At 47.1% G+C, this 27,613-nt stretch overlaps 1 protein-coding gene across 3 annotated transcripts; it reads left to right on the forward strand.

Moving 5' to 3' along the window:
* The first annotated feature begins 6,211 nt into the window (after window positions 1-6,211).
* BMF (Bcl2 modifying factor) lies at window positions 6,212-25,615 on the forward strand. 3 transcript variants are annotated; one of them, XM_037395575.1, is made up of 5 exons: window positions 6,212-6,308; window positions 7,666-7,831; window positions 8,766-9,086; window positions 10,033-10,196; window positions 23,667-25,615. In XM_037395575.1, exons 3-5 carry the CDS (start codon window positions 8,771-8,773, stop codon window positions 23,766-23,768), a joined length of 582 nt encoding a protein of 193 aa, XP_037251472.1. In that variant the 5' UTR covers window positions 6,212-6,308; window positions 7,666-7,831; window positions 8,766-8,770; the 3' UTR covers window positions 23,769-25,615. The 3 variants fall into 3 exon arrangements, with proteins under 3 accessions (XP_037251472.1, XP_037251471.1, XP_037251473.1); XM_037395574.1 differs by lacking the exon at window positions 7,666-7,831; XM_037395576.1 differs by lacking the exon at window positions 7,666-7,831 and having other exon boundaries at window positions 8,766-8,861.
* Window positions 25,616-27,613: the final 1,998 nt, after the last annotated feature.

Consider the following 27,613-nt stretch of genomic DNA (forward strand, 5'->3'; position numbering starts at 1 on the left):
GAGAGACTTTACTGTAGTTTTGTAAGAGGATCTCATCTATCTCTTTAATAAGTAAAGAATTTGGGTGACACAGGACCTTCTTGTCTCCAGTGGAGGACATTTTTTCCCCAGGGAACCTGAAGCTCAGTTATTAAAAATGAAACTCTGTCTCAGCCTTTCAACTCAGTTCTTGGAAACACCAGCTGTTAAAAAGAAGCCAAACCAAGGGACACTTTCCAGATAAAGCTTTCCTCTGATCTTGGTACCAGGACGGCTGCATCCGGCTGCACGGAGGAGAAGAGGTGAGCTATGATGCTTGTTACATATCACACAGAAAATGCTGCTTTGCCTCTGATGTGCTGCCTACCTGGTGTGCTGAGCTGCACATTCACAGTTCAAATCCAAATAAAACCCTCTTCCCAAAACTGCCTGGTGCAACTCCCCAGGATGTGTGGGAAATGCTTTTCACAAGCATTAGAGATACTGCGATGAACTGGTGAATTGTTAGCTGCAAACATTCCTTCAGGAAAATTGTAAGGTGTCCTCTTCTGCCAAATTATTTTCAGATTTGTTTTCCAGGTGATTTGTCAGAAAGTTGTTTGGTTTTTCCTATCCAAACTGTAAAAGTCTATCCATTCTAGTTTTACTGGAACTTGAAGATGATTTGCCACTGGGAGAAGAATAAGGTCCTCAGTTTTACATTAGTCCTCATAAGTATACATTAAAAAAGTACTATATTTACAATGAATACAGTGAAAACAAAAGGACAAGCAAGCAAAAGGAGATTTTTCTACAGAAAGTGGATATTTTTTTTGCCTTCATAGCCATCTTTAACTTTTCTGTTCTATAAGAAAAAATTCTAACACAAGGAGAGTTTATTAATATCGTTAGCTGAAGACAACAAAGATCAAAAAGTACTTTAAGACTATTCTGTGGATGGTGAAACAGAGTACAAAGATTTACATATGAAAATGGAGGGCCTGAATTTACAAACAACAGTGTCCTCAGCCAGAGACTCTGCTCAGAGGTACTCTGAGCTGATTGAATACTGAATATCCTGTAAGCCTGTTATGAAACTGCTAGGAAAACCTGCAATTGGAGCAAAGAAAGTTTTCTATTTTTCTAGTCTACATTTTTAATGTTTACATTTCATTTATATATTTTTAATAAATATGTAACAATGTAAAGCACTCAGCAGCTTCTAGCTGTTCCTTTTGAACTACTAGCAGAATTAGGCAATTCTGGTTTTATTTCCACTTTTACTTTCTAGCTTCAGTTTAAACTTTATTGCACCTAGGACTTAATGCTCCACTGTGCTGAATGCCCTGAGCAGTCTTGTATTGCAATAGAAAACATAAACACTCAGCACTAGGGGTCAAGTTTCTCTGCTTTACCTTCACATTCAGGATAGTTGAGCTCTATTTTTCCATCATTTTCCATCCAAATATGAATGTTTTTGAGGTCAAACCTCAAGAAGTAATGCTGAGCATTTACCAAAATAAATGCAATACCCTCTGCTGGTTACAGCTAAAGGTCCATGTAGCCCAACATGCAGTCTTTGGCAGTTCTTCGCCAAAAGGGACAACATATGAATGTGATGTTCCTCTTCCGTAAGATGGGAACAGTAATACATCTGTATTGTACTGGGACCACATGCAATGCTCTTTGTTAGCACCTGATTCTGAAAGGACTTCTCTATTTTATGTCCTGTGAGTAGCACTGAGAATAATGAAAAATAAGGAAATTAGAATCTGCGTACGTGCCCCAAGACAGGGTTGATTATTGTCATTAGTTTAAAAAGCAGTGGAAAAATTGACTGGGGGACTTTTAAAAATGTAATAAAAATGTATCACTTTGATATTTTGAACTTGTTACTTCAAAAGGATTTTCCACCCAAGCTGATTCACACTAGCAAAGGTTGCCAAGGGAGGTTGTGGAGTCTCCATACCTGGAGATACTCAAAAGCCAACTGGATATGGTCCTGAGCAACCAGCTGTAAGTGGCCCTGCTTGAGGAGGGGGCTTGGACCAGATGACCTCCAGAGGTGCCTTCCAGCCTCAGCTGTTCTGTGGTTTGATAGCAGAGCTCCAGAATCAAATAGTCTCATTCAGGCAGGGAGCTGTGGTGTTCAAGCCCTGAGGTTACGCAGTAGCCAGCTGCGAGATCTAACAGCACCACAACTCTTCATGTAGTGGTACAGAGGAAAGTCCTAATTCTGTCCAGCACTGAGTATATCTGGTGAGTCCTGAGTATCTTCAGTGCCCGGTACCAATCACACTCAGAACAGTTCTTGGTATTTTATAGCCAGATCTTACCCCTCTGAAGTCAGTCTTCCTTTGCCTTTGGTAAGGAGTGGATCAGGCCTTTACAGAATGAGGTTGCAACTCTGTAAACAGTATATATAGGTTTTACTTTACTATCTAGCACAGTCCCTTTATGAAATCCCAGTAGCGGAGTCAAACATCTGAAAGAGTTTATGCTGCAGAAGTTGGTCCAGAATACAAGAGGGAAAGATGACAAAAGAGGAGCAAACTCATATGAACGAGATGAGAAAAAGCAAAGGGGGGAGGACAGAGGTACAGAATTAGGAGAAAAAGACAGGCAACGGGAGAAACCCAGAGATGTGAACAAATCCTTTTTTGGGTCTCTTTTTTTTCAATAAGAGGGAAGAGGAATCTTCATGGGAATTTTCCCCTAAAACATTAGCATGCTATAGAAATTCTGTTCTTTGCAAAGTCTCTGTAGAATTGGACAATTCCTTAGAGAAAATGAAACTATATAGCAAGTCTTTGAGAGGGGAGGAGAAAGAAAGAAAGAAAGAAAGGAAGAAAAGGCCGGGAGGAAAAATTTAGGATGACCCCAGCATACAAGAGCATGGCCAGTGATATACAGAAATGTGCACACCTCCTCAAGCCCTGTTGTCAGTGTTTCCCTCAGCCCATTGCCTCCAAGGCCATGAGTGAATTTGCAGGGCCAACAGTAGAGATGGTGAATGGAAAATGCAACTCCTGTCTTCAGCATTTGCAGTAGGAGTCAAGCGCAGCACCCTGAGAGAAGATTTAACATTTTCCCAAGGCAGTGCCATTATCTGGGGAGGAAAAGTGTCTCAGTTTTGGTATCAGGAAAGTGAAAAGGAGCAACCCTAGTGAGCTGCCTTAAAATTTCCTCCCTTCAGAAAAAAACCCAACAGCAACATCCTCTCACTATTACAGTCAGCAAGCAATCCTGCTCCCAAATACCCTTTTTAAAATGTGCAACACTTTCTCCTACCAGCACTGGGTGCTGAACCAGTGAATCCTTCCACCAGGATGGAGGCCAGTAGCCTCCAAGAGGTTGGCTTGTGAGGGGAATGCACAAGGACAGTCAAAACCTGAAATTCAAGCTGAGCTTTTTCTGCCTCACACAACAGTAAAATGTGGCAGAACACAGTAAGTCTGTTGATCTGTGTCAGGGCAGAAGACTGTTTTCCACTCCTCGGCACTCAGATTGAGCCCTCTGAAAAATTATCCCATTGACTAAATGTTCTTAAGATAACAAAATAAATAGAAACAACCCCGAGCGCTTTTCTTGTTCATCCTTTGCTTTATGATCCATGAGGCTACTCTTAATTTCCCTATTCCAACCATGAGAGCTAGAAAAATAGAAAAATAGAAATGAAAACTGAGCTCATGAGACAAGACTACCCCCACCAAAATCAAGTTGGCCCTGTGTGGGTTTCAGAGCCCACCCAGGCAGCTTGCAAGACCCGTGCCTAAGATCACAATGTACTCTGCAATTACAGCACAATGCTGACAATAGGGTTTTGTCAGTAAAATAAGAAGAAATATTTCTGAAGACACATAGGGGATATGTAGGGGGGGCTCACTAAATAAAAGAAGCGATTTTGTTCCCTAGTCATTTGAGCAGTAGAGCAGGCTGACAGAAGGGTTATAGGATGGCACGGTACTTCCCTCCACAGATGTCATAGGGACACTACTGCACGTGATTTAAGATTAATCTCTTGAATCAAAATGCCACCATGTACACTAATGAGCAAAAACTCTCTGGCAGAGTATCCGTCCCTGGGGCTCCTGCTCTCAGGTAAGAAGCTTGTCTCCATGCTACTGTAGAAACTCTCTCGGCAGAGCACGGTGAGGTTGGTGGTATAACTTGCCCCCGGTTCACAATTTTCCATTTCAGACTCACTGTCTCTGTCTTGGTTTCGGTCTATTTACTCGGAGCCATTTCTTAACAATGTCTAATTTCCTCAAGGAATCCCTCTGAGTCCCCTCTCTTAGAAATGCTGCCATATCTTTTTTTTAATCACTGAAAGGCACAAATATCCTTCCTGAGCTCTCTTACCATCCAGCCTGATTATACACATAGATTTCAGTTTCCATACATTTTCTACACAGTAGGAGTTCCCAAAACGCAGCCTCTGGGGATATAAAGTGTGGCCCCAACTGCAGCTCAATGAGATGAAAACAAAGCCGATCAGGTACTGTTTTTACTGTTAATGAGCCTAACCAGCAGGCAGTTATTACTCAGTCTGGAAGACGTAAGTGGTTGGAATCATAGCACATTCATTTTTTATTTATAGCGATGCACGTTCAAATTAGAAGTAGCCCTCCAGCAGCTGGCATTTTGCCAGGGCCTGACCATCAATGTGATAAAATGTGAACATCTTGAAGATACAAAATTCCTTTTGTTGCCTTTTTTTCTTTTTTAAAATGGCATTCTTCTTCCCTCCTACTCTCAACTCCCTTGACTATCAAAAGCAGACAACGAGGTTTAATTAATTGAGGATCCTGGCCCTTACTGAAAACGAAAAAAATGAGTCCTTTCTCTTTCTCACTTGGTGGTGAGGTACAAGTCAAACATGAGCCGATCTCTTCATAATAAAGCAAAGGCTCAACCCTTCTGGCAAATAAAAGGGTAGAAATTAAGCCTTGGACAAGAACCATAAAGAAATGGCTTCTTGGAGAGGATGCACATTATTAGCCTGTTAATCTATTAATGGCAACTGTAAATACCTCACCCCACATCACAGCGACTGAGGCATTTAACTGGAGAGGCTTGCAGGGCCTGGCCAGAAGAACGCGACATGAGGAACCCACAGTACCTCACCGCACCTTGCTAGCAGTGGTTCCCAATCCAGACCCTCCCCTGGGTTTAAGTTACAAACCTCTATAACGGTGTGGCAGACCTGACAGCAATTAACATTACTCAGCTGCCAGCTGGGTTTTAAAACCTCCCTTCCAAGAGACCTGGCTGCGTAGGTTTTACAAGCAGCCTGCCAGGGTGCTGCTCTGCGCTGAGGGGCTGGGTGAGATTTTGTGATGGATTTCAGGGGACGCTGATAAAACAACAGCAGCGTGAGGGCAAGCGGCACCAGCTGCTGTTTGGGGTGCGAGGCTCGTGTCTCTGTTTTAATCTTCACGGTGCAGGGGCTTCAGGGAAGGCACCACCGGGAATCTGTGCCTGTTCTGAGCCCCTCGGGCCTGTGTGCTCCTGGCATGCAAGGAGGCAGGCGCACGGCATGCTGCAGCGTGCTGCCGGACCCTCGCACCCTGATAGTCAGGTTGGACAAGCCAAAGGGAACTTTTTAAGTCACTTAAAGCCAAGAAATAAGAGTTTTATTGGAAAATAACTCGCTGGAGTCAGTCAGTTCTAGCCCCAGCGCAGCCTCGCCGCCGGCTCGGCTCTCGGCGGGGCGGTGGCTGCGGCCCTGGGGCCAGCCGGAGCGCGGTCCCGGGCCCAGCAGCTGGCCCCGCCGGGGTCTGACAGGTAGAGGCCCCCGCCTGCCCCCGCCCGGGAGACGGGCCGCAGCAACCGATCTTCCCGCAAAGACCGGGGACGGAACGGCAGTTTCTAAGCGAAGGCGGCTGCCCTGGCTGCGCGGCCGGCCCGGGCCCTCCCCTCCGCCTCCCTCCTCAGGCGGCAGCGATGTGCGAGGAGACGAGTCCCCGGTGCCCCGCAGCGCGCGGCCAGCGCCTGCCAGTGGGGAGCCGGTGGGTGACACACGGCCTCGCCCCGAGGGGCCGGGCTGCCCGCGGCCACGAGCCCGCCCCGCGCCGCTCCACGGGTCGGGCCGGGCTCACCCCCCGCGCAGCGGCGGCGGCAGCGGCGGCTGCCGCCGTTGCCCCTCGCGGCGCGCCCCGCCCCTCTCTGCCCATTGGCCGGCGGGCGGGGGCGGGGCGCGGCGGGGGCGGGGCCGCGGTCAGCTGTTCGCGGTCCGCCCGGCGGCGGCGGCGGCAGTTTGGCGGCAGTTTGGCGGCGGGGAGGCGCGGTGGTGGCGGCGGAGGCTCCCGGGACACCCCGGCCCCGCGGGACGCCCGTCCCGCTTCTCGGTGAGTGCCCGGGAAGCCCTTTCGCCACCGTGGGCCGGCCCCTCCTGGGCCGGGTCTGCCGTCAGCGCGGCGCCGGGGCCGGGCGCGATCGTGACAGGGAAGGGGGTTCGCACTGGGGCAGCCCCGGCCCGGCTGGGCGGTGCGAGGCGGCTCCCGCCCGGGGTCCCGCGGCGTCGGGGGGAAGCGGGCGGTCTGGGAGCGAGCTCCGGGCACCAGGAAGGCAGTGGCTCGCTGGTGCGGGCAGTGGCCAGTTACCGGCGGCCAGCGCTGCTCCTTGCCGGGCCGCCCCGGCAGGCTCGGCTCTCTTGTCCCCCGGCGCTGCCCGACGTAGCCGCGTTTAAACCCCTCGGCCGGGGGGTAAATCTGCGGGGCTGGAGCCCGGAGAGGGAAGAGTTAAAAGCAGCTGGCGGCGCCGGAGCGGGGCCGGCCAGCTTTGTTTTGGGAAGCTGGCACGCACGTGTGCGCTGAGCCCTCCCTCCGGCTCCCGGCCCTCCGCCTGTCAGAGCGGCCGGTGCCGCGGGGGCTGCTGGCCGCCCGTGGGGCCGTGGGTCGCGCACGGTGCTGAGGAGCCTGGCAGAGCCCCCCGGGCCGCCCCCGGCTCCGGCAGTCCCCGGCTTCCAGCGTGAGCTCCCCGTTCAGGTGGTGGGAGGAACTTCAGCGAGTCGCAGGGTGGGTTCTGCGGGGCGCTGCCCCGGCATTCTCTCTCCAGCACTTCCCAAGAGCTGTGCGGAACAGTCGGCCCCCGTTGCAGGAGGTCGAGTAAAACCTCTTGCTGTCTGAACCCTCCTTTGTTCAGGGCTTGGTGTGCCGGCCAGCCTGCGCCTTTGCCGCACTTTCTGGCGCGGAATGCCCGTGTCCCAGCGGGGCTCTGACAGATGAGGTCTGGCAAATCTTGCTGCAAAGGCAAAATACGCTCTCGTCCTGCACTGCTGTCAGGTGACCGCGATCCAGCGACAGAGCTGGCAGGACACCGTCCACGCCTGTGTCTCGGGGCCTGTAACTCCGTTGGGTGTGCTGCTTTAAGCTGTGGATGAGAATGTTACGGGTGCTGTGCCAAGAGAGTGGCACTGCTGTCATCCAGCAGAGCTGGACCAGCCATGGGGCTGGTACCTGTTCTGCTCTGCAAACTCTTCTTTGGGAGTTGTGGCTGAGCTGAGGGAACTGCTGAGATGCAACAACTTCAATAACGGTAGCGGCCCCAAGTTAGAGCTCTGCGCACTTAGTTCCTGCACTGCTCGGTCCCTTTGTCTCCTCTAGCATGCTGGTGGTGTGAGCACTGCTCACCTGGGGGGAGATGGGAGCACCAAGGGGAGCGCTGAACACATCCTCATAAAAGTATTATTAATGTCTCCTTCAGGCCTGAAATTCCTCTTGCTAGTCTTCCGTTCTGTTAAATGCTTCGCAAACCAGAGCAAAGGAAAGAGACATGAAGAGTTGAATTTCACTGCCTTGTTTGGAACTGGGTGGAAATCCTGGAGATGGATCTCTTAGGAGTCTGTCTTCCAATTGGGTTAGATGCACAGGTAACAGTAAAGGGACTTGTGGCATTTTTGGTAAATCTGATTGCTATATGTTTGCAAACAGCTCTGAAATAGTGATTTAGGGTTTGATGGGGTTTTTTTCCTTCCACCATATTTGTCCAGCTTCGTGCTGCAACAGAGCTCAGGAGAGTTTATGATGGCAACTACAGAAGTCCTGCTTTCAACAATGACACCAGCAATCTTTTTTCTTTAGTAATAGAATGAACTAATGTACTGACAGTGCATGTTAGGCTTGACATAGTAAGAGGGGTAATGAAGTGACTCTCTTGCCAAGTTTGGGACATGTCTTTAAGTTGAGCTGAGGGAAGAAATGATAAGTTGAAAGGAAAGTTGGCCCTTGCAGGGAAGAAGTTATGGAGAGCTTCACAGAAATAGCTTTGCCAGCTCTTTGAGTTTTGCAGCCACTGGGGTTTCTTAAAGGTCTGCCCTTGCAGCCTTGTGATTACAAGAGCTTTTCTTCATCAATAAGTAATAGATGGGGGAAAAGCAAATGGGGCATACCATGAAGTTCAAAGCAGGCCAAAGCAAAGCAGACCCCAAAGAAGCTGAATGGCCATGGGGCAATTTGAAGGACTGAGGTTGCTTTTTAAGACAATGCCTTTTCAGTTTCTACCTGATGAGGTTGAGGGTTGACTCCCTCCTTGTGACCAGTTGTGGAATTGGAGCTGTGGGTGGACTCTTAGACGTGTGAACTTTGTGTCTCTCTGGCCCAGCAGTCGAGGACTTTCCACAAAGCCCTGACCTTCACCACAAAGGCATTCACCTCTCCTACCCATGCAGATGTGCAGTGTTGGAAGGGAGGGAGGTGGGAAGGTGTGGAAAAAATTGCTGTGTTTTACTGTTGGAGCAGAAAGCATTCTCTGTTGGACAATGTTCTTGTGTCTTAGCTGTTTTCTCAAATGTCTCTTTATTGCAGGAGCAATGGATCGCCCCAGCTACCTGGAAGAGGACTATTCTAGCCTGGATGGGCTGGACGATGACGTGTTTCACTCTGATGACTTTGGACTTGCAGGTCAGCCTGGTGAGATGACTGCAACTGGCATTTTCACACAGAACCAGTCCTACAGCTGCCTTCTGGGGAGGTTTCAACTATTCCCCCTCACACACTGCTGTGGTCCCGGTATCAGGCATCCTGAGCAGCAGGACAAGGCAACTCAAACACTCAGCCCGTCCTCTTCCAGTCAGGATGTTATGTTGCCTTGTGGAGTCACTGAAGAGCCCCGGAGACTCTTCTATGGTAAGAGCACTCCAGTGTCACCAGCTTTGCAGCAAGGAAACTGTCCCTTTAGCACTTGCCCAATCAAGCAAGATTTCTTTCGTTAGGGCATTTTATTAAAGGACTAATATTATTTTGCTTTGGTCCTACTCCCTCAGAAAAGATAACGTGTATTTTCTTACCCCTGCTTGTCCACTGTGGGAACCAGGCACTTGCTTATTGCTTCTGCTGTTTTTGATATTCCCACTCTTTCTCTTTTTGGCTTTATTCTGTCACATGTTATTTTACTGCTAGATGTTTAAGTTCTCACCATACCTCGTATCCTACAATTTGCTGACATTTTTTAACTTCTAGTGGTCTCATCCACACGGGAAGACTCTTAGAATTTTTCAGTGGAGAGAGGGAAATGCAAAAATCTACACTTAGTGGGACAGCTTTTAGGCTCTTTACTGGGGTTAAAGTTGTTGAATAAGTAGCATATCCATCCAGTATGTTACGAGTAACTGGTGGGACACAACTCAGCTTTGTGTATCTGATTCAGCTTTAATTCTAATCAGTCCCACTCAATGCCAGAGAACTGAGAAAAGTCTGACGGAAAAGATACAGCAACCTTTAATGGGAGACAACTTGTGGCAGAGATCTTGTAAAACTGCAAACCTGTCATTAAAAAAAAAAATCAGCACTTGGCTGAACTATAAACAAGCAAAAGGAACCAAGTGTGTATGATCCTACCAGTCATTTGATTATGGGAAGCAGCACAATGCTCTGCTTTATTGATATAAATCTACTTAAAAGTGAGCAAATGTCTTACTGCATGCTTATGGTGCACAGTCATCATTTGGCGTTCAGGAGCTTTAACACGAGTCAAAAATTCAGGATTATGTGCAGCTCTTGCCTCTGTAAAGTGTACTGAGTAGTAGAGCTATGCTTTGCGCTGGAAGAATGACTCTTCTGATCTGTTTTGTAGGGAATGCTGGTTACCGTTTACACGTCCCTCCAGTTGGCTTTGCATTGGATCCGCATCTCCAAGAGGAGCCTCAGGAAGGTCAGCGGGAAGCGCGTGCTGAGGTGCAGATTGCACGGAAGTTGCAGTGCATTGCTGACCAGTTCCACCGGCTCCACATACAGAGGGTAGGGTGTCTCTGGAGGGAAAGGTGGGGGTTTAACTATCCAAGAGTGGTGCTCAAGAAGACTGTCTCCGGGCATCAGCTAAGCGGGCTGTTGTCTAAGGCAGTAGACTGCCAGCAGCGATAAAATGGTAGGAGTATCATGATGGATTTTGCTTAGGCTAGACTGCTGGCTTTTCCTAAAGGTTAGCAGGTGGAGGGAGAAAATGTGTGGGATTGCATTTACTGCCTGGGAAGGTAGATGTTCTGCGTTAGCTGCTGCTATGCCAGCTCTTCCAGCTCATCAGCATCGGGGTCACTGAGGCTTTCCCCAGCGTTCTCCCCCTTGCTTTTTATTGCCTTTTACTACTCTTCTCCAGTCTCCTCACTGCCAGTGGCTTCTCTTCAGTGGCCCAAGTGACCATGTCTGGCTTATATCAGCTCCTCATCTCAGAAATGACAATAAGCCTGGAGTCTGTTCTGACGCTCCTTGTTGTCTAGGAGTAGTTCTCTAAAATGTTGTTGAGTATATTTAGATCATGCTAGACTTGCTAACAACTCTTGTGTCAGACAGTCCTATCAGACTTGTGACTAACTTCCTCACAACAAAAGACAGCTGTAAGATGTCATCAGGTCTGAAAACCACACTACAGAATCTTGATTTTGTTTTCTTAAATACAAAAAAAAAAGAAGAAACTCCGCTCTTCAAAGAAACAAAATAAACCCAGCACCCCTAAACTCCCTGATTCTTTTCTTCTTTGCCCTCCTTCCCCCTTAAGTACAGATGAAATGGAAATCCCAGCCCGTGCAGAGTCTGGCAGAGGTTTGGCAGTAGGCAGCACTTCCCCACTTCTGTGCAAGCCCAACAGGGAGAGTGTGTATCCGCTTGCATGTGAAGAAGCTGAGACTTGCTGACTTCAGAGAGGGGCAAAAAGCTTGTCTCACTCCAAATGAGTCGGTGGTCTGTTGACTGTGGAATCTGTTGCAGTTCTTGGAGTTAGGTGAGGATCTCCGCCCTGGTCATAGAGAGTGGCTTGTGGCTGGGCCAAGGTTTGGTTCTCTCTGTGTCATCAGAGAGATGAGGGAGTGCTGGGACTCTTCATCTCCAAATAGCAGGAGCACTGAAGCAGCTGTAACAGGAGGATTCGCCCGTAGCAATGTAGATGGGGCTATGAATGTCATGTAGCAAACTGCAGGAATAACGAGCTACCGCCAGATTTTCAGCCTGTGTCGTGTGTGGCTGAGTGGGGTTTTCCCCAGTGCTGTAACCTTTTGCCAGCGGTAGCTGAAGACCCTGCTCCCCCCAGCCCGGCTCTGGCAGGGGCGAGGGGGGGGGAGGCGTCAGCCATCCGGCTGGAGGAGCCCTGGAGTGAAGCGGTGGAACTGGTTGTAACCCGACCCCTTGCGTCCCCGGGGAGCGCACCTATCTGGTGTCTGCGCCTTGGAAACGCATCCAGGAATGCCCACCCAAACCGGCTCCGGGCCGCGGCTGCCCGGGGTCGGGCGCTTTGCGGCCGCGGGGCGCGGGGGCTCCCACCGCCCGCAGCCAGGGCCGCCGGCCCGGCCCCGCCGCCTGTCAGCCAAGCCTGTGGACAACGTAGTAAACAAAAGCGCCCGCCCGCACCGCCCGCCAGCGGAGGAGGAGCTCTGCTGTCTTTGTTTGAACTGGAAGAGCAACAAGTTGTAAAGGGGCGGGGGGTGGGGGGGGGCAGCCGTCCAGCCCTTTAAATTTGAAAACAAAACAGAAAAAAAAAAACAAACCCAAAACAAAACAACCCGAAAACTTCACCCGAGGACAGAGTAGTTCAGCCAGTGGTTCTCCACAGCCTGACCCTGGGATAGGCCTTGGCATTTGGATCTGCTCAGGGATTCTTGCTTGTTTGTCAGGAAAACTGAGTACTGAGCCACACGTTGGTTGTCCAAGGCACTGTTCCCTGTGGAGCGTTTTGTTGTCATGCCCGATCCCTTCACTCCCAGCCCTGCATGGAGGATTTCCTTTGGCTTTTGGCACAGATCTTCTGTGCAGAAGCCCCTCTGTCCTGTGTGCGGTGACTCTTCCCAGCCTGTTGCTGAACAAGCAATCAATCTGCCGCTGGAGATATGTCAACTGGTTCACGATGTGTCGTGGTTTGGAAGGGGCAGTCTCTGAGACATGGAAAACTGGGCTGTCGTTTATCTTGCTGTGAAACTAATCCCTGATTTGGATGCCCCATTACAGCTTCTCTCAAACATTTGGTCAAAACACAAAAGAGTGGTGTCTTGAATCAGATTTAGAATACCACAAAGTTAGTCACACCGGTGTAGTCTTGTGAAGTCTTGAGAGACAGCAAACCTGGTTTTCAACAAGCTGTGCCTCTTTTCAGAGCCTAAAAAACATCTTATCTGTGAACCTGTGAAAAGAAAACATATGTGTCTTTTCAGTGGGAGTTAGGAAAGGCTTTCAGCATTGTACTAGTACATCCAGCTAGCTCCAGAGTTGCTCTCTCATGGCTCTTGAGTTCTGCAAAACTCTCCAGCAGGTCAGGTATGGCTCCCATTGTGCTACCACAGCAGCGAGGCTGTGTTGACACAAAGGCCACTGGTTAATGTACATCCCTGGCTGAGAGAGGAACCAAACAGGCAGTAGCTGCTGAGGTTGACGTCACTGAGTTGTCATTGGACTGGGCTGCGTGCATGGTCTAACCCCATCCCATACTAGGAACACTGGAGAGTCCCTGTTATCTCTTCCCTGGGTTCCTGGAACGATACGGTATTTATTCTGTGGTTCTTGGCTATACAAAAGACTTTTGGGTATGCATCTCGTAAGAATAAGAAAGTTGGCCGCACCTATGCTTGCTTTTGGCATGTACATAATTTTCAGGGTTTCATTTCCTATTAATATATTAAACAGAATACAGTAGTTTAAAACCTGGCTTTTTTGTGCTTAGAACAGTGCTAGAGCAATAATGCAACATTCCCTAGCACTCTGCAGCTTTCATCTCCTTAAGGTGCTGAATTTATTATGGGAAGGACTTGAGCAACACTCTGTGTTCCAAAGTAGCCAAGCCTACTGCAGGTCGATCCACTTTGCAAAGGACTCTGCAGAATGCCATTCGAGACCCATCTGTGTTTTCTTGAGCTCATTAGTAACTCTTACCTGTCTGTGGCTGTGTAGCTTTCAGCAATGTTCCCTCTCATGCTTTTCTCACCCTGCCCCAGGAAAACAAAGGTAGACCCCTTGAAGCATGGCTTCATGCTTTCTGCAGGAGAACCCAGTGCCTGCCACCTCCTTGATGTGGAGCAAGTGTGCCTTTGCCATGGGGTCTGCAAACTGCTTGCTGTAGCCGAGCTGTGGCTGAGCTTAAAGAATGCACTCTGAGGTTATGGAGGACAGAGCTGAGCTTAGGGGATCTGCTCGTCGGTCGGCTGGGATGTGCAGCCTGTGCCCCACATGTCTGGGCTGTGGCAACAAGTGCTTGGACTTTGCTTCAGGTCCCAAGTGCACTGGAGTTTCCCCACCCAGAGAAGGAGCTTCAACCTGTGCTGAACTGACAATGTATTTCATGACATGACACACTGCTAGATGGGATGTGAGTAGTGAGTAGACAACTAGGGATGGTGGCAGCAGTGGTGTAAAGCTGCCCCATAGGAGCACGAGGTTATACAAGAGTGGGGTGGATGACACACTGGATCAGTATCACACCCCTTTGGTTTGACTTGATCCGTCGAGACACTTGGAACGCTATGTTTTTTTCCAAATAAAATAACTCTTTCTAAGCAGGCTGCAGCTTTGAGGGGACTGCTTTTATCACATCTCTTCTTCATGGTGATAAGATCACTTCACAGGGGAGAAAATTGTCTCTTTAAGAGCCAAGGAGTGGTAGCCTTGAACAGTTCTGGGCTTGGGTCCAAGCAGAGCCACTGACTTGCTGTATGACCTCAGACAAGTCTCTTGACCTCCTTGTGCTTCAGTCAACCCATCTGGAAAGCTCAGTTTGAAAAAAGCTGAGCCTCAATGAGAACCAGATGCTGAATCAGAGCTGAGCTTTCTTGAGTAAATAAGTGCATTACAAACAACAACAAAGCCCCTTTCCAACACATCAGGGATCCTGCAGTTGATTTAGATATGCTGACCATGCTCAAAAAGCCTCCATGGATCTAGCTATAGAAAACTGTTGCTCTAAATTCCCCAGTTGGTTCAGCAAGTAACTGTCGCCATCACTACAGTGGGCTCGAGCAGCCTGTGGAGCCTGAGTGCCTGCATCCGCACCGGCTGTGGACGGATGGCTGGGCATGTACCTGTTTGCCTCACGTTAATGACACTGAAAATGTTCAGGAGGAAATGTTGTTTTCCTTTGAAAGTGAAGCTTGTTACATTTTGCATATTTTTTCCCCTCTGTCTCTCATGAGAGTTATTGAGGCCTCCTCTGAGACACTTCTGCTTATGCAACAGGGAGCCCGTGTCTCTTGTCAGAAGCTTATCGGCATGAGAGAGTGGGCGCACGCAGCGCTACCTGTGTATCATTTAGTCCAGGCTCCATCAGGCTTTTCTCCATTGTTTATTGAGGACACTCAGGGGATATTTTAACAGTGGCTTTTTCAAACTGGAATTGTTTGCTGGAAACTGTCCTTTATGATGGCTTTACATTTTAGGAAAAACGTTCAGAAAAGCTTCCTAATAATGTAATGGAGAGACCCTCAAACAGTCCTGCAGCTGAGCCCATACAACCGGCAGCTCCGTACTTTATTTGTACCTGCAGTCTCTTTGAGACTTGGGATAAGTGCTTTCGTTTTTTTCCCCAAGTAAGTCAGTACATTTCAGGATCTTCTTTGCTGGCTAGTGCTTGCTGGTCTCTGCTTCTGCTGCGCAAAGCAGTGGGGCTTCTCTTCAGCTCTGCTGTTTGCGGGTTGCCCATCAGTGCAGAACTTGAATTTCCAGCTGAGGGTGCAGGAGCAGGATGAGGGAGAGTACCAGACACAGAACTCCTGGTGTGAGCCCAGTTTAGAAGAGAGGGGGTAGGGTGGGCATGAGGTTGAGAAGATTGAGATGGAAGGCAAAGTTCTTGCAGGGCTATGGAATTGGAATCCTAGGCTTGAGGAATGGAGGGTGCCATTGGGGCAAGAGGAATTCTCACGGTCAGTGGAGTCAGAAACTTGATTTGAGAAAGTGGAGACAGATTCTTTTGCTTACTGTTAGATTTTTTGTTGTTTTTTTTTTTTGTTTGTGTTTGTTGGTTGTTTTTTTTTTGCATTTTGACAAATGACATTGAAGGAAGAGGTGTGCTTGGAAGTGCACCTTCCCCTATGCATACAAATGACACAGCAACCTGTTGCCCCTTGCCTCACACCTGTTCTGAAATCCTGCTGCCTGTGGAACTGTTTACTTGACATTTAGGTTAACAGAAACTTGCAGGACCCTTTCACATCAGATCTGAAATTATATTCTTTGTTATGTTAAGAAAAGAAACTGAGAACAAGAACGTAGTTATGCCACTGTATAAATCCATGTTTCTCCCATATCTTGAATGTTACATACAGTTCTGGTTTCCTTCTTCCAAAATGATGCAGCAGAACTGGAAAAGGTTCAGAGAAAGGCAAGAATGATGATGAAACTTCCATATGAAAAATGGAAAAATGCGCTAGGGCCGCTAAGCCTAGAAAAGACACAAAGGAAGGGGGTAGCGATATTAAACAGAAATCAAAAGTGACATGAAGGGGATGGATAGACTAATTTTTCCCAGTACAAGAACTAGGCAAAATTAAGTCAAGCTAGTAGGAGCCAGGTCAAAGTAAGTGAGGTAGTTTGCCGTGCAATAGGTAGCTCTGTGGAACTTCTTGTCAAGGCATGTTCTGCATCCCAGTGCTTTATCTGGGTTCAAGGGGAATCAGGACAAGTTTATAGCCACTGAAGGAGATGTTAAATAAACAGAAACCAGATCTGACCCGGAAAGTCCGAAGCTCAAACTGGTTACATGCTGAAAGAGTATTAGGGGGAGCTATTGCATGTACTCACCCTCCGCTTTTCCTCGGGCAGCCATGTAAGGCTGCTGTTGGAGGCTGGGCTACGCAAACTCTTGATCCAACAGTCACATACAAACATTGCATATTGGTTTAATAAAACCCACAAAATTTCTATACCAGCCTAATCTGTGCTTCTTCTCTACGCTTTCAGCTGACAAAAGATTTAAATATATCATGGTTTTGTTACTGCCTAAAATAGGGGATAACTTTAAAAAGCAAAACTTCCTGCCTAGCTCTGGTAGAGGAAGTGGGCGGAGGATAAGGGAGCTGGGTGGCAGAAGAGCCGTGCAAGCTCTGTGTGGTAGCATGCCGTGAGTCCTTCACCCTGCCACCCTGCCGGACATGGGGCTGCAGTGGCTTAAGGCAGTGGGGCCACAACCTCAAAACACCAAGGTTGCCCACATTAGAGAGCACGAAGTAAGTCTTTGGGACAGTGCAAGAGAATTGTTTTGCAGTATTTCTAACGTCACCTGTTATGTTGCTGTGTGATGTAAACAGTGTTCAGTGCTGCTGCTTCTCCTGTATGACCCCAGCAGTCTCTGCAGGCTCTCCTGCGTTTCCGTGGCTCCCACAGCACCATGCCAGCCACTGTGGCAGTGCTAACGTGCTTTCTGTTTGTAGCAGTGTGACAGCTGAGAAATTACTTTTCAATTAAGAAGTAATTGTGGTGATATCCCACTTCTTTTTTAGTGTGGGAGACTCGGAAATGCAGGTTATAACTTGTCTGAGATCACGCAGGGATCGCTGATTGGAACCCAGTCGTTCTGCCTCCAGTCCTCTGCTTGGGCTGGTTGATCTTATTAAGATACTGCCATCTCTGAGGGGGATGATGATATGTTTGGACCGATTATTTATGGTGAGGAGTGTGCATGTTTCTCTTTTACTGAATTAAATTTTATGGTGGAAAGGCAGGAAAGCAAGCGCCCAACTGCAGCCCTCCTTTGTTTCAGGCCGTTGGGGAGGAATGTCCCGCTAGCCTTTTATAGCCTCTGTTTGGGGTGGGTTTGTTTTTTTGTTTCTCCTGGGTAGTTGCCCTTGCCAATGGCAAAGGAATCAGAGTAGTGTACCACAGCACAAAGAACAGTGGTCTAAAAATAAAAGCAGTGAGGCAACTTCTTTTAACCCCAGTTAGGTTTTTCCCGGTGTAAGGCCTGAGGAGGCGGCGGGGGCTGCGGGCTCTCTCTGAGGAGAGCCCCGGGCGGGTGAGGAGGCGCGGGTTGTGCGTGAGAGCGGCTCTGCCGAGCAGCGTTCGCGCCCCGCCGCGGTGTTTATATCGCGCTCTAAATTTAGCCTCTGAGTCACCACAACTGCTGACGAGGCCGCTCTGCCCGCAGGCCCCGCCGCTGCACCTGCCCGCCGGCCCCCCCCGCCCCGCGGGCCGGAGCCCTGCGCCGCCCCCTCACCCCTCCGCCGGGATGCTGGCTTGTGGAAAAGCTTTAAAGTGTTATTTTAACCAAACCCCGAGGTGGGCTGTAATCACTAGGGGGTGTCTCCCGCGCGGTGAGCAGCTGAGGGAGCACCTCCCTTCTGGGGTGAGGGAGCCCGCGTAGAGGGCGGGTTCGCCCGAGCTGGTCGGGGGCGAGCCGTGAGGCAGCTCTGCCAGCTCAGGCTCGGGGGCTGAGGGAATAAACCTGCCTGTCCTCGCTGCCAGCACCTGGGGCTCGTGTGTGTCTTCTGCATGGGGAGGGCGAGATCTGGGCATTTCTTCCTGCACCCTCATCCTCCCGCCCCAGCATGGTGGCAAATCCTGCCCCCGGCCCTGTGCCGCAGGTAGAGAGTGGTATCAGGTGTGGCTCTATGGAAATACAAGACCCTGATTTACTCTTATTTATGGAAAACAAGCCGGTGTGCCCCCCAGGGGTGCAGGAGGGGAAGGCTGGGGGCCTGGGAACGCAGTGGCCGGTGGTTGCCCTTCCCAGGTTGCCGTCAGCTGGCTGTTGCCATGGCGTCTGTCTGCTTCCCCTTCCTGCCTGCTCCGGGAGGAAGGCGGAGTGGCTGCGTGTTTGTTTTTGACTACGAGAAAGTTGAGAAGGGGCTCACCTGTGCAGCTGTGCCCCCAGCAGGTTTGGGGCAAGGGACACTTGCTGTTTGCTGTTCGGCCCAGCGCCTTGGCAGGGGTCAGTGCCACCGCCCCCTCTGCATGGGCTGGCAGCCTGTAAATGGGATGTGGGGGTCCCCTGTACCCCTCCTGCTGCCCCCACTCCGTTATATCCTCTCCATAAACACACGTGTCGCTTATCTTGTTTCGCACAAAGCCTGATGGAGGCTTTGCGAAAGGAAGCAGTAGTTGGGATGACACCTCCCTCTGCCGCAAGTTTAGTCCCACAGAAGAGAGCCATGGGGTTTGCAAGCCAGAAGGATGCAGATCCCCGAGGAAGATCCTCATCCTCCTCTCTGTGTCACCACGGTGCCGCTAAGCACCTCTTTCGTTTTTTCTTTATTACTGTCTCCTTTTTTTCCCCTGCTGCTTTTACACATGCATTATTCTTTGGTCATTAGGAATCACAGCTGGAAAGATTTGTATTTGACTTCCATTGGCCTGCATTTCTCTCTCCAGCGGGGGACACCTTCTGTAACCTCTGTTGCCTTGGGGACTGTGACTTTCTAGTCTTTCTAAGCTAAAGCATATTTTGTGGTAGCACAATATGCCTCCAGCCACCTGGCAGCCAAAACAGCCTTCAGCGATGAGTCAGCAACTGCTCCTGGTGTGCAAGTATTTTTGTTTTCAGTGAATAAATAAAATCCCAACAACTTATTGCTAATACATGTATTAGTCATTAAAGGAAGAATGATGTTTTTATGTACACATATGCCATTATTCTTTTGCTTTAATAGTGCCATTTATGGCAATATTTTAATCTTTCTAGTTAAGATGGGATCAGAATTTGATCCTTAACCATCTGGAAGCCATGAACCAAAGTCAGAATTGCCTATGAGATCAAGAGTGTAGACAGGTGTACTCTTCTGTATATGTGATAAGAAAGTACCAAACATGCATACAAGGTGTATATGATGAACATACTCTTTTATTTTTTTTTTAAGGAGGGATATTAGTGTCACGTATGTATCAGGTGAATCTTATTAATCTGTTAAATATTTATACACAAGGATTCAAAAAGCTGTGTCAGAGACAACATTTTCTTTGAGGTGTGTTACCTGTCCTGATCTTCCCTTGATCATCCCATACAAGGGCCTTGGTAGGAGTAAAAAGCTTTTGACATCTGCAGTGCTATTTGACACATATCTGCATGCTTCCAGCATGAAACATGTATTAGGAATTAATTATGAGGAGGGAATAAATGTCAGGTCAATCATGTTCCTCTTTCATTTGCTTCCAGTAAAAGTCTTGCTGGTTTTTTGTGTTTGTTTACCAGCATTCTGGCTTTTGGTTCAGCACAGTTCATGGAATAGGCTTCACTAACATACTGTTGCTGCAGAGGACACTTTTCCTGTAAAGTGGCCTTTCCTTGTGACTCATTGAAGCATTCATGTTAATGCCTCAGACAGACAGTCTCTTAAGGATATCCCCTTCAAAAAGCAGCAGCTGCAATAGGAAATGGTTTTATGTGTTTCCAGCTTTGTGTTGACTTACTGTATTCACAAGTCTAGTCTTCTTTAGTTACAGTTAGTAGAGAGGGCAAAAGGGGCTTCTTTCCATCTTGGGAAAGGAGATTCAAAATGTTCATTGTATTGCCACCACATGGAGGTGGCAAAGTGTTCATCCCTAATATTTTTGTGCAGTAGTGACTCTTGAGGACTGAATTGTTTTGTTGAAGGACAAATCAGCATAGTGAAGTTTAGGAAAATTATAAATCTGTGCCACAATAGTTATGAATCTTAGAAAACTGTAAGAATTTACTTGAAATGTATCACATCTGAAAAAATTAGATGCCAAATTAGTGGAGTCACTCTCCTGGGTTTTCTGTCCTTCCTGGCAGCTAAATTTTACCACACCAAAGCGCCCTCAGTCTTGAAATATTTGAATATTTTGGTCTTGGCAGAGGCGTATCTGGGGAAAAGCTACCGAAACTTGTGAAAAGGACATTTTTTAGGCTGGGACAGTTCTTTCCATAAATTGTTTATCTCTACTGGAAAGAATAGCTACCATTTCCATTCTGTGGCTCTTGTCCCACGCTGAATTAGTATCATGGAAAGCAGATCAACCCCAGAAGCGAAGCCATAACTCTGCAAACCACGTTAGCTAGGCTTGCTGCTGAAGCAAGCAGTCCCAGCTTGCTCTTCTCCTCAGATCACCTTTCTGTTGTGCTGGCACAAGCATCAGCTTGACTACATGATGCCATGGATCAGATGGATTAGGATGACCTGATCAATAGTAAAGGCAACTTCTTTGTCAGATTAGTTCTGGCCTTGATCATTGTCCTGCTCTAGTTCACTTTCCTGCACCAGTGTGAGGACAGTGTGAGCAGGCTGCTTCGGTACGCAAACCAGTGAAAGTGTATGTGGGACTACACCGCTGTGGAAGGAAATGCTGGCTGAGTACAGACCCAGGGAAATACAAGCCCTAAGTCTAGGAATAAACCCTGGAAACCTGCCCTCAGCCTAGTGCTCTTATATTTTTACTTCAAAACAAAATTAATGGTGTCAATGTCCTTCATAAAGTGATTTGAGATCTTACACTTCTTATAAACAAAGGGAAGCAAGGATAAAAGAATTCCTATTCTGCTCTTGCATGGAAATCTCCTTGAGTCCCATAGGCTCATAGACACTGAAAAGTGGGAAACATTTTAACTGGAGAAGGACAAAAATGCTTTATGAAAAATATGGCTTCAAGAGGCAGTACAATAAACACAGTAGAATATAAACTAAAAAAAACCATTAGAGTTTTTCTCAGTAGTTGTGGTACCATATCCCACTGGTTCTTTTGGAGGTCTGTAACCCTTCTTAAAGTAAAGCTCTAAACCTCTTTCTTTACCAAATAAAACCAAACCCCAATACCTTCCTAAAAAAGCCCCCCCACTCCCATCAAAAAACAGGGAGGATGAGCTCAACCCTTCTACTGTTTTTCCCTGAACATGGCCTTTACCTATCACTGCAAAGAACAAGTAACCCTTTTCTTCTGAGGTGACATGTAAAACTTAGGAAAGAGAGTATTTAGAAACCTGTTAGGGTGTGTGAGAAGCTCAAAGCAGCCTCCTACATGAAGTGGGACATTACTATGGGGATCTTAACATGTGTTTGTCTCCCTGACAGTGTGGAATAGTTTAAATTGCGCTTGCCAGATCAGCACGCCTCCTCTCATCTGCCCACAAATTAACCCATTTTATAGAATTCCATGAGAGTTTCCATTAAAGAAAGCCCAGTAGTGAAGCTGAGATATATTTTAAGTTTAGGATTTCAATACCAATTTTTAAATGTCCTTTGGCATTTCCCATTCTAAGTCCCTATAAGACATTCCTTTACCCTCTTGGCTGCCAAGAGAATAAAATTATCTGCCAAAGCAGATTGTCTTCAGAGCATCTGTTTGTCCATCGTGCTCTCCTAGCGTAGTTCCCTACTCATGGAAACTGCAGAAGGCAGCATTGTGCTTGCATGCCACTTCATCGACATGCTACCCAAAGATCTCTGTTCAAGAAGCAGTCTGCTTAAGCTGTAATAGCTTGATAAAAACATGGTATCTAGATGTCATCAGTAAACGTTGTGGTTCCACGTGCATGTTCAAGAGGGTTTGGGAATGTGGCTCTGTGAAGGAGGGTGAGAAGAACCTCTGGAGATTGATGAGGAAGGACAAGCCTGGTCATACTGAGAGGCGAGTAACAAAACAATAAGCATCTCGCTTTTTTGGAACCAGGTGAGACCAAATGAGGTTTTTTTAACCCAGCCCTAGGGGACGGTTTATAATTCACCTGTAAACCTAGCAATGCTTTGAAATAAATTCTACCAGGCTCTAGAGTCGCTGTCTGTGGGTTATGCTCGAAACACAGTGGTGTTGAAATGTGTGATGGGATCTGTGTGAACTCTTCTAAATCCAGGAGGCAACTGTTACGTCTTGAGGGGAAGAAGTGACCCACTGCTATGTTGTAAGATGAACACAGGTTTCCAGAAGCCTGTTTTGTGTGTAGTTGTGATTCAAATGGCACAGATCTACCCACACTGAAATATGAACATAATTTAATGATGACCTGGGAGGGCTTTGAAGAGCTGTCTATTGACACATCTCCAATAGACCAACTCCAGTTGCAACTCTCTCTGATTTGTGATTACATAAAGAATGCCTTGCAACCGTGTTCTGCCCTGTTGAGCTAATCTGAGCTGAAACGTCTTGTTCGTATAATGTGCTTCAGTGCTCCTTTATGAACTCCTGTGTACTGAGGCAAAGTTGTTGGAAGCCAGTCTTCTGTTTCCTCGTCTGCTGGGGATTGGGGTGGGGGGGAGGGGGGAGGGGGTGGAGATTGGGGCTGGTTTGTTTTGTTTTCCAGAAATGATCAGTCCTGCTTAGCAAATATGGAATTCTGGATGAGAAAACAAAGACTGACTTCTAATAGAGGGTAGGTTATTGAGGTGAAATAGTATCCCAGGCTGGGCAATGTAAAGAGAAACCCACCTGTTTGTATGAGATGCCATTAAAGTGCGGGAAGGTGGGGGTATAATCAGAGCCACTTTTGCAGGGGTGGTTACACATAACAAAAGAAGGAACAGTGTCCCTGCCCCAAAGCTGCATTATATAGTCTGGTGTCCCCCTGAAACTCAATTCCCATGTTTCTTCCTTGACAATGGGACCTGAAATAACCTCTTGGTTTTGGTTTTTTGTGTGTTTTCAAGTATGTTCTTGCTTAAGGTTTAATTGGCTCCAGTCAGTAGGAAAGGGCTCCAAGGCTGATTATTTATGGCTTACTGTCAAAAGTGGCTATAAAAAGGGCAGTATTATCTTGGAGATGCTGGGAAGGAAAATGTGATGGGGGGAGGGTGGGGGAGTGTGTGTGTGCACGAATGTGTTTTCTTGTACTAGATGAAATCAGAGTTTTGCTGTCTCAGCAGTGTGGTTTAAATTGAAGATTAACCCTTTGACCTTCACGGTGTCAAATCACTTACAGATGGATCACCAGTTATATTTTTTTCTTTTTTTTTTTACTTTCAGGGTGAAGGGGGGCTTTTTTTAAAAAAAAAAAAAAAAAAGAAGAAGGTTGTTTGTTCATGCAGCTGGGGCTTTTGAAAGGCTCAGAAGCCAATCTGATTAAAAACAGCACTTGGCTAAACTCTGCAAAATCCTACAAGCAAAAAAAAAAGTTTAATCCTCTTGTGCACAATGCATAAAGGGTCTGCTCTTTTCTTTTTGTAATGTTAGAGCTACAATTATTTCTGGAGAACTTATCATTTCCCTCTCTCCCCTCATCCCTTGCTGCACCCCCTTGTTATGCTGATGGGATTAAAGTGTCTGCTCTTGAAAAGTGTAACTGAGTTGTTATTGGAAAAGAGAAGTGGTATGTTGCAATTTTAGAAATATAAATAACCTTGCTTCAACTGTTCTTCTCTACAGCATCAGCAGAACAGAAATCAAGTGTGGTGGCAGCTTTTTCTCTTCCTACACAACTTGGCCTTAAACGCAGAGGCGAACAGGAACCACACTGGGCAGAGGTGAGCTTCGCCCACCTGTTTCAGGCCGCATCCAGTCTGCAGGGAGCACTGAACAAACACTGGTTCGGGGGCGAGACATTGCACACCGCCGGCCGGATGTGAGGACTCTGAATTTCTGATACTCGTCTTCAAGTTTGGGGTTTTTTACGGACTCTTCTTTGTTGCTGCCTGCCTCGCGAGGCAGGGAGCTCTTGTCCAACACTGTCAAAGGAAAGCCAGAATGTGGGTGTGTTTGGTAAAGCTTGCTGCTGGTTCCCGTGCCGGTGACCTCTGTGCAAGGGAGGCAGGTATTAGACTAATGGCTTCCTCTGCCCTGTGTGTTAGTCAGTGGTAGAGTGTAGGAGTGTCATTTTGGCTGCTAGTTAAAAATGATGTCTGGGATTGATGACTCTAAACATACTTAGAGTATCTTCCAGAGCAGAGATGCTCGATTTCTCCACAAAGAAATTTCTTTTTAGCAATGAAAACATTCAAGTAGCTTATATCCATCAGGTTGCTTGTTTTCTGCGTGGGTTACTGTTTATTTCCTTGCACCTTGTGTGAGAGAAAATTACAAGGAACTCTGATCTCTTTCTGTTGGACACCAGTTGTGGTTCTCTTACATGAAGTTGTTCTTTGTCATTGCCATCAACAGACAAAATCATTTCAGTAGAACAGTCTTAAAATTAAACCTTCCTGGGGTTGCTGGTGGCTAGTAGTTTCTGTCACTGTTTGCTTCCAGTTCAGTGTTTGCAGTGCCCATGAGCCAGCATGAAGCCAAAACCCATGAAATATGACACAAGCATCATTCTTCTACAATGATAATGTGTATGTTTTTATTAGTTTTATGATGAGTGTTTATTTTGTTTTGGTTTTATTTTCTCTTACTGTAATGTTGGTTGGTCAGGAAGGCTTAGGTCCCAGGCATCTGATAGTTTTGCATCAGGATTTGACAGGGATATTAATTAGCAACTAGTCTGACATGTACACTGCAGAAGCAGGCTGTCCATTACTCTAGTATGTAATGTTTGGAAGCTGTTGTAAGTAGATATTAACTAGCAGCAGTATTCAAGGGAAATCTAACAGTTCCTGGATTGTTTGTATGCACTCAGAAGTTTGTCCATATGACTGACACTATTGGACCAGCACAGGGAAATTACCCTGCCAAAAGGAAGTAGCCTTAAATATCGATGGCTACTTCCCTGTAGCCTTAAATATCATTAGTTTGCAGACCCAGTGACAACTAGGGTAAAATACGAACAGAAAAGCAATACAGACTTTATTTTCCTCAGACCATTTCCGTATTGCTACTGCACCTTGCTGTAGGTCTCAAATGATTCAACCAGTGTGAGGAAGAGCTTGTCTAGAGAATTGCTCTTCAGTCTTTTTACAAACATTGACATCAGGTGTTGAGGAATTCTTTTGCTCTTGGTCCGCTCTGAAAAATAAGCATTACTGTATGGGAAGAGTAGTTTACTTGCACATACGCTTTCTTCTCTACCCCTCTCTGCATATCCTTCTCTAATTCATGCTTTCTTTGGTGTTTGTATAATCTCATCATTGCACTGCAGTGTCTGGTAACAATTTGCTGAACACAGTTAAATTTGGACTTTGTCCCTCTCTCCCAGCCCCATTCTCTCGATTTCCATCCTGCTGTACTATGGCAAAATGTGCTTTAGCTCCCTGAAAGAGGTCCCCAAGCCTTTTTCACTTTCTTATAGTCACAGTCACTCTCTTTCAACGTAAGGAGAGTTTATGTGAGAAAAGCTTTTTTTTCTCCTCTTATGTTATTTTTCTAGCTAGAGCTAGAGTAATATGTTTGTCCTTGATGGTTAATAATTCATATAAATGAATCTCAAGTAATATTTTTGGGGGGTGGGTTTTATGGAGAGGGAGGGCGGGGGGGGTCTTTTTAGGAGGGGGGATTGGTTTTTGGTTTGTGTTGTTTCTTTAAGCATATGCACTACAGAGTTACCCAGAGAGATACAAGTGATAGCCATTGCTGACTATGCTGCAGCAGTATGGGAAGCCACTCTCTGCCCATGTTGACAGAGATGAGGCTTTCCATACCTTGCTTTGCATAGTCTGCTTGGAGTAAATGCTGGTCATCAGAGAATGAGGACTTAAATGGGAGGGAGGGGGTGGAAATGCAAGCACAGAGTGATTTGGGGGCCCCTGAGAAGCTGGATGTTAAGGAGAAGACTTCTAAATCAGAAGCTCTTATTAAGGAGGCAGGAGTGGAAGTGCTAAGTGCTGAAGCTCAGGAAGCAATGCAGCAATGCTGTCTGCCCTCATGGCATGCCCTAGGATGTGATGCTTGTGTTTTCCCACTGGTTGCCAGGACCCCTTTATCAGGAACAGTCAAAGCTACGTCATAACGGCCCTGCAAACTAGGAAAAATTCAGCAAGTGCATGGCACTTAGAAACTGTTGTGAGCTTTCCCCTTCTCCGCTGCCTTGACTTGACGGCCAAACAGGCCAATAAGGTCTGTTCTCTGGATGTGTAAGCTGGAAGGATAGGTCTGGTACTGGCACTTTCTGGTGTTGCGGCCCAACCAGTTTATCTAGGATAAGACTCTTTCTAACATGGAGAAACAGGTATCTGAAACCATTCTTCAGTCAGGCTGCCTGCCTCAGTAGAGTCATTTGGCTCAGGGAAAGACCCATCTTTGCCAGTCCATATTCCCCACTGTAACAACAGACTTATCAAAATTGGTCATGCCAGGGTCTCAAGTTAAAATCTCCTTGAACAACAATACTTAATTGGAGACATAGAGCTAATGCTAGACAAAGGCTGACTTCCTGCAATATGCGTGTTGGTTACTGGTGCCAGAGATTTACAACCACTGATAATATATTTTAATTATATTCCATATCTGCATATCTTGGAGAAAGGAAATATGCTCTGTCAACCCAAAAGTCTTATTTTGCTTCGTGTAGATTTGGAGTTGCAGGCTGGTTATTCACTTAGGGGAAAGCAGCTACTTCATACTAACAGTCTCACCTGCTTGAGGAAATAGTGGGAAGATTTCACACGTTTATCAACAAATACAGAGATGCACAGCACCCATGTGTTGTTACCCATTGCATGTTAGTAAGGCTCCTTGAGCACGCGTTGAGGAGTTTGTCCCCACAGAGTAGCTATTGCAGTGTGGCCATGGACATATGTCAATTGTTTGTGGAAACAGTTCCAAGGAACATGGTTTAAGTCCTGTTGGTGAAGCAGTATGCTTGGGTTTTAGATGTTAGTTTGTCTTGGTGAAAGGAATGGGACAGTTTCTCTCTGTGTTGCAAAGCTACAGTATAACAATTTAGAAAGAACAGCTGGATCTTTCTCTGAAAACAAATTCCTGTTTTTAATGATCAGTTCTGAAGAAGAGCTTGAGCTGCTGCTGATGGTACCAGCAGCCTTGAACTATCTTGCTTGCCTTCCCCAGATCTCCAGAACATCTTCAGACCTCAGCTGTCTTTCCTTGAGGGGTGGAGTTCTTCCTTATCCTTCCCAGCTTCCCACCCTTTTGAATATCTCGTAACCTGCCCATCCTTGGATCCAGCAAGCCTGGTGCTAGTAGGGAATAGTTAGTTTTTACTTTTGTTTCCTGCAATTCTTGAAAGCTGAGCCAGTAATCACAAAGTGACTGCCCAGGAAAAACTGCAAACTGCCATAAATGGGATACAACAAAGGCAGGGAAGAGGATGAATTTGCATGGAAAGGGTAACCGTTTGATCTATGTGTGGGACTGCAGCCTTCTCCCAAGGTGCTGATAATCCCTGGTAGCACTGAATTCCTGCATAATTGATCACATATCCCAGTTTAAATAGCTGGTTGTTACTAGATGTTTGTCAGCTAAACTCTGGTTAGAGGAGTCCT

Source organism: Falco rusticolus, chromosome 7 (genome assembly GCF_015220075.1).
Source record: "Falco rusticolus isolate bFalRus1 chromosome 7, bFalRus1.pri, whole genome shotgun sequence".
In the NCBI taxonomy this organism is placed as follows: Eukaryota; Metazoa; Chordata; class Aves; order Falconiformes; family Falconidae; genus Falco; species Falco rusticolus.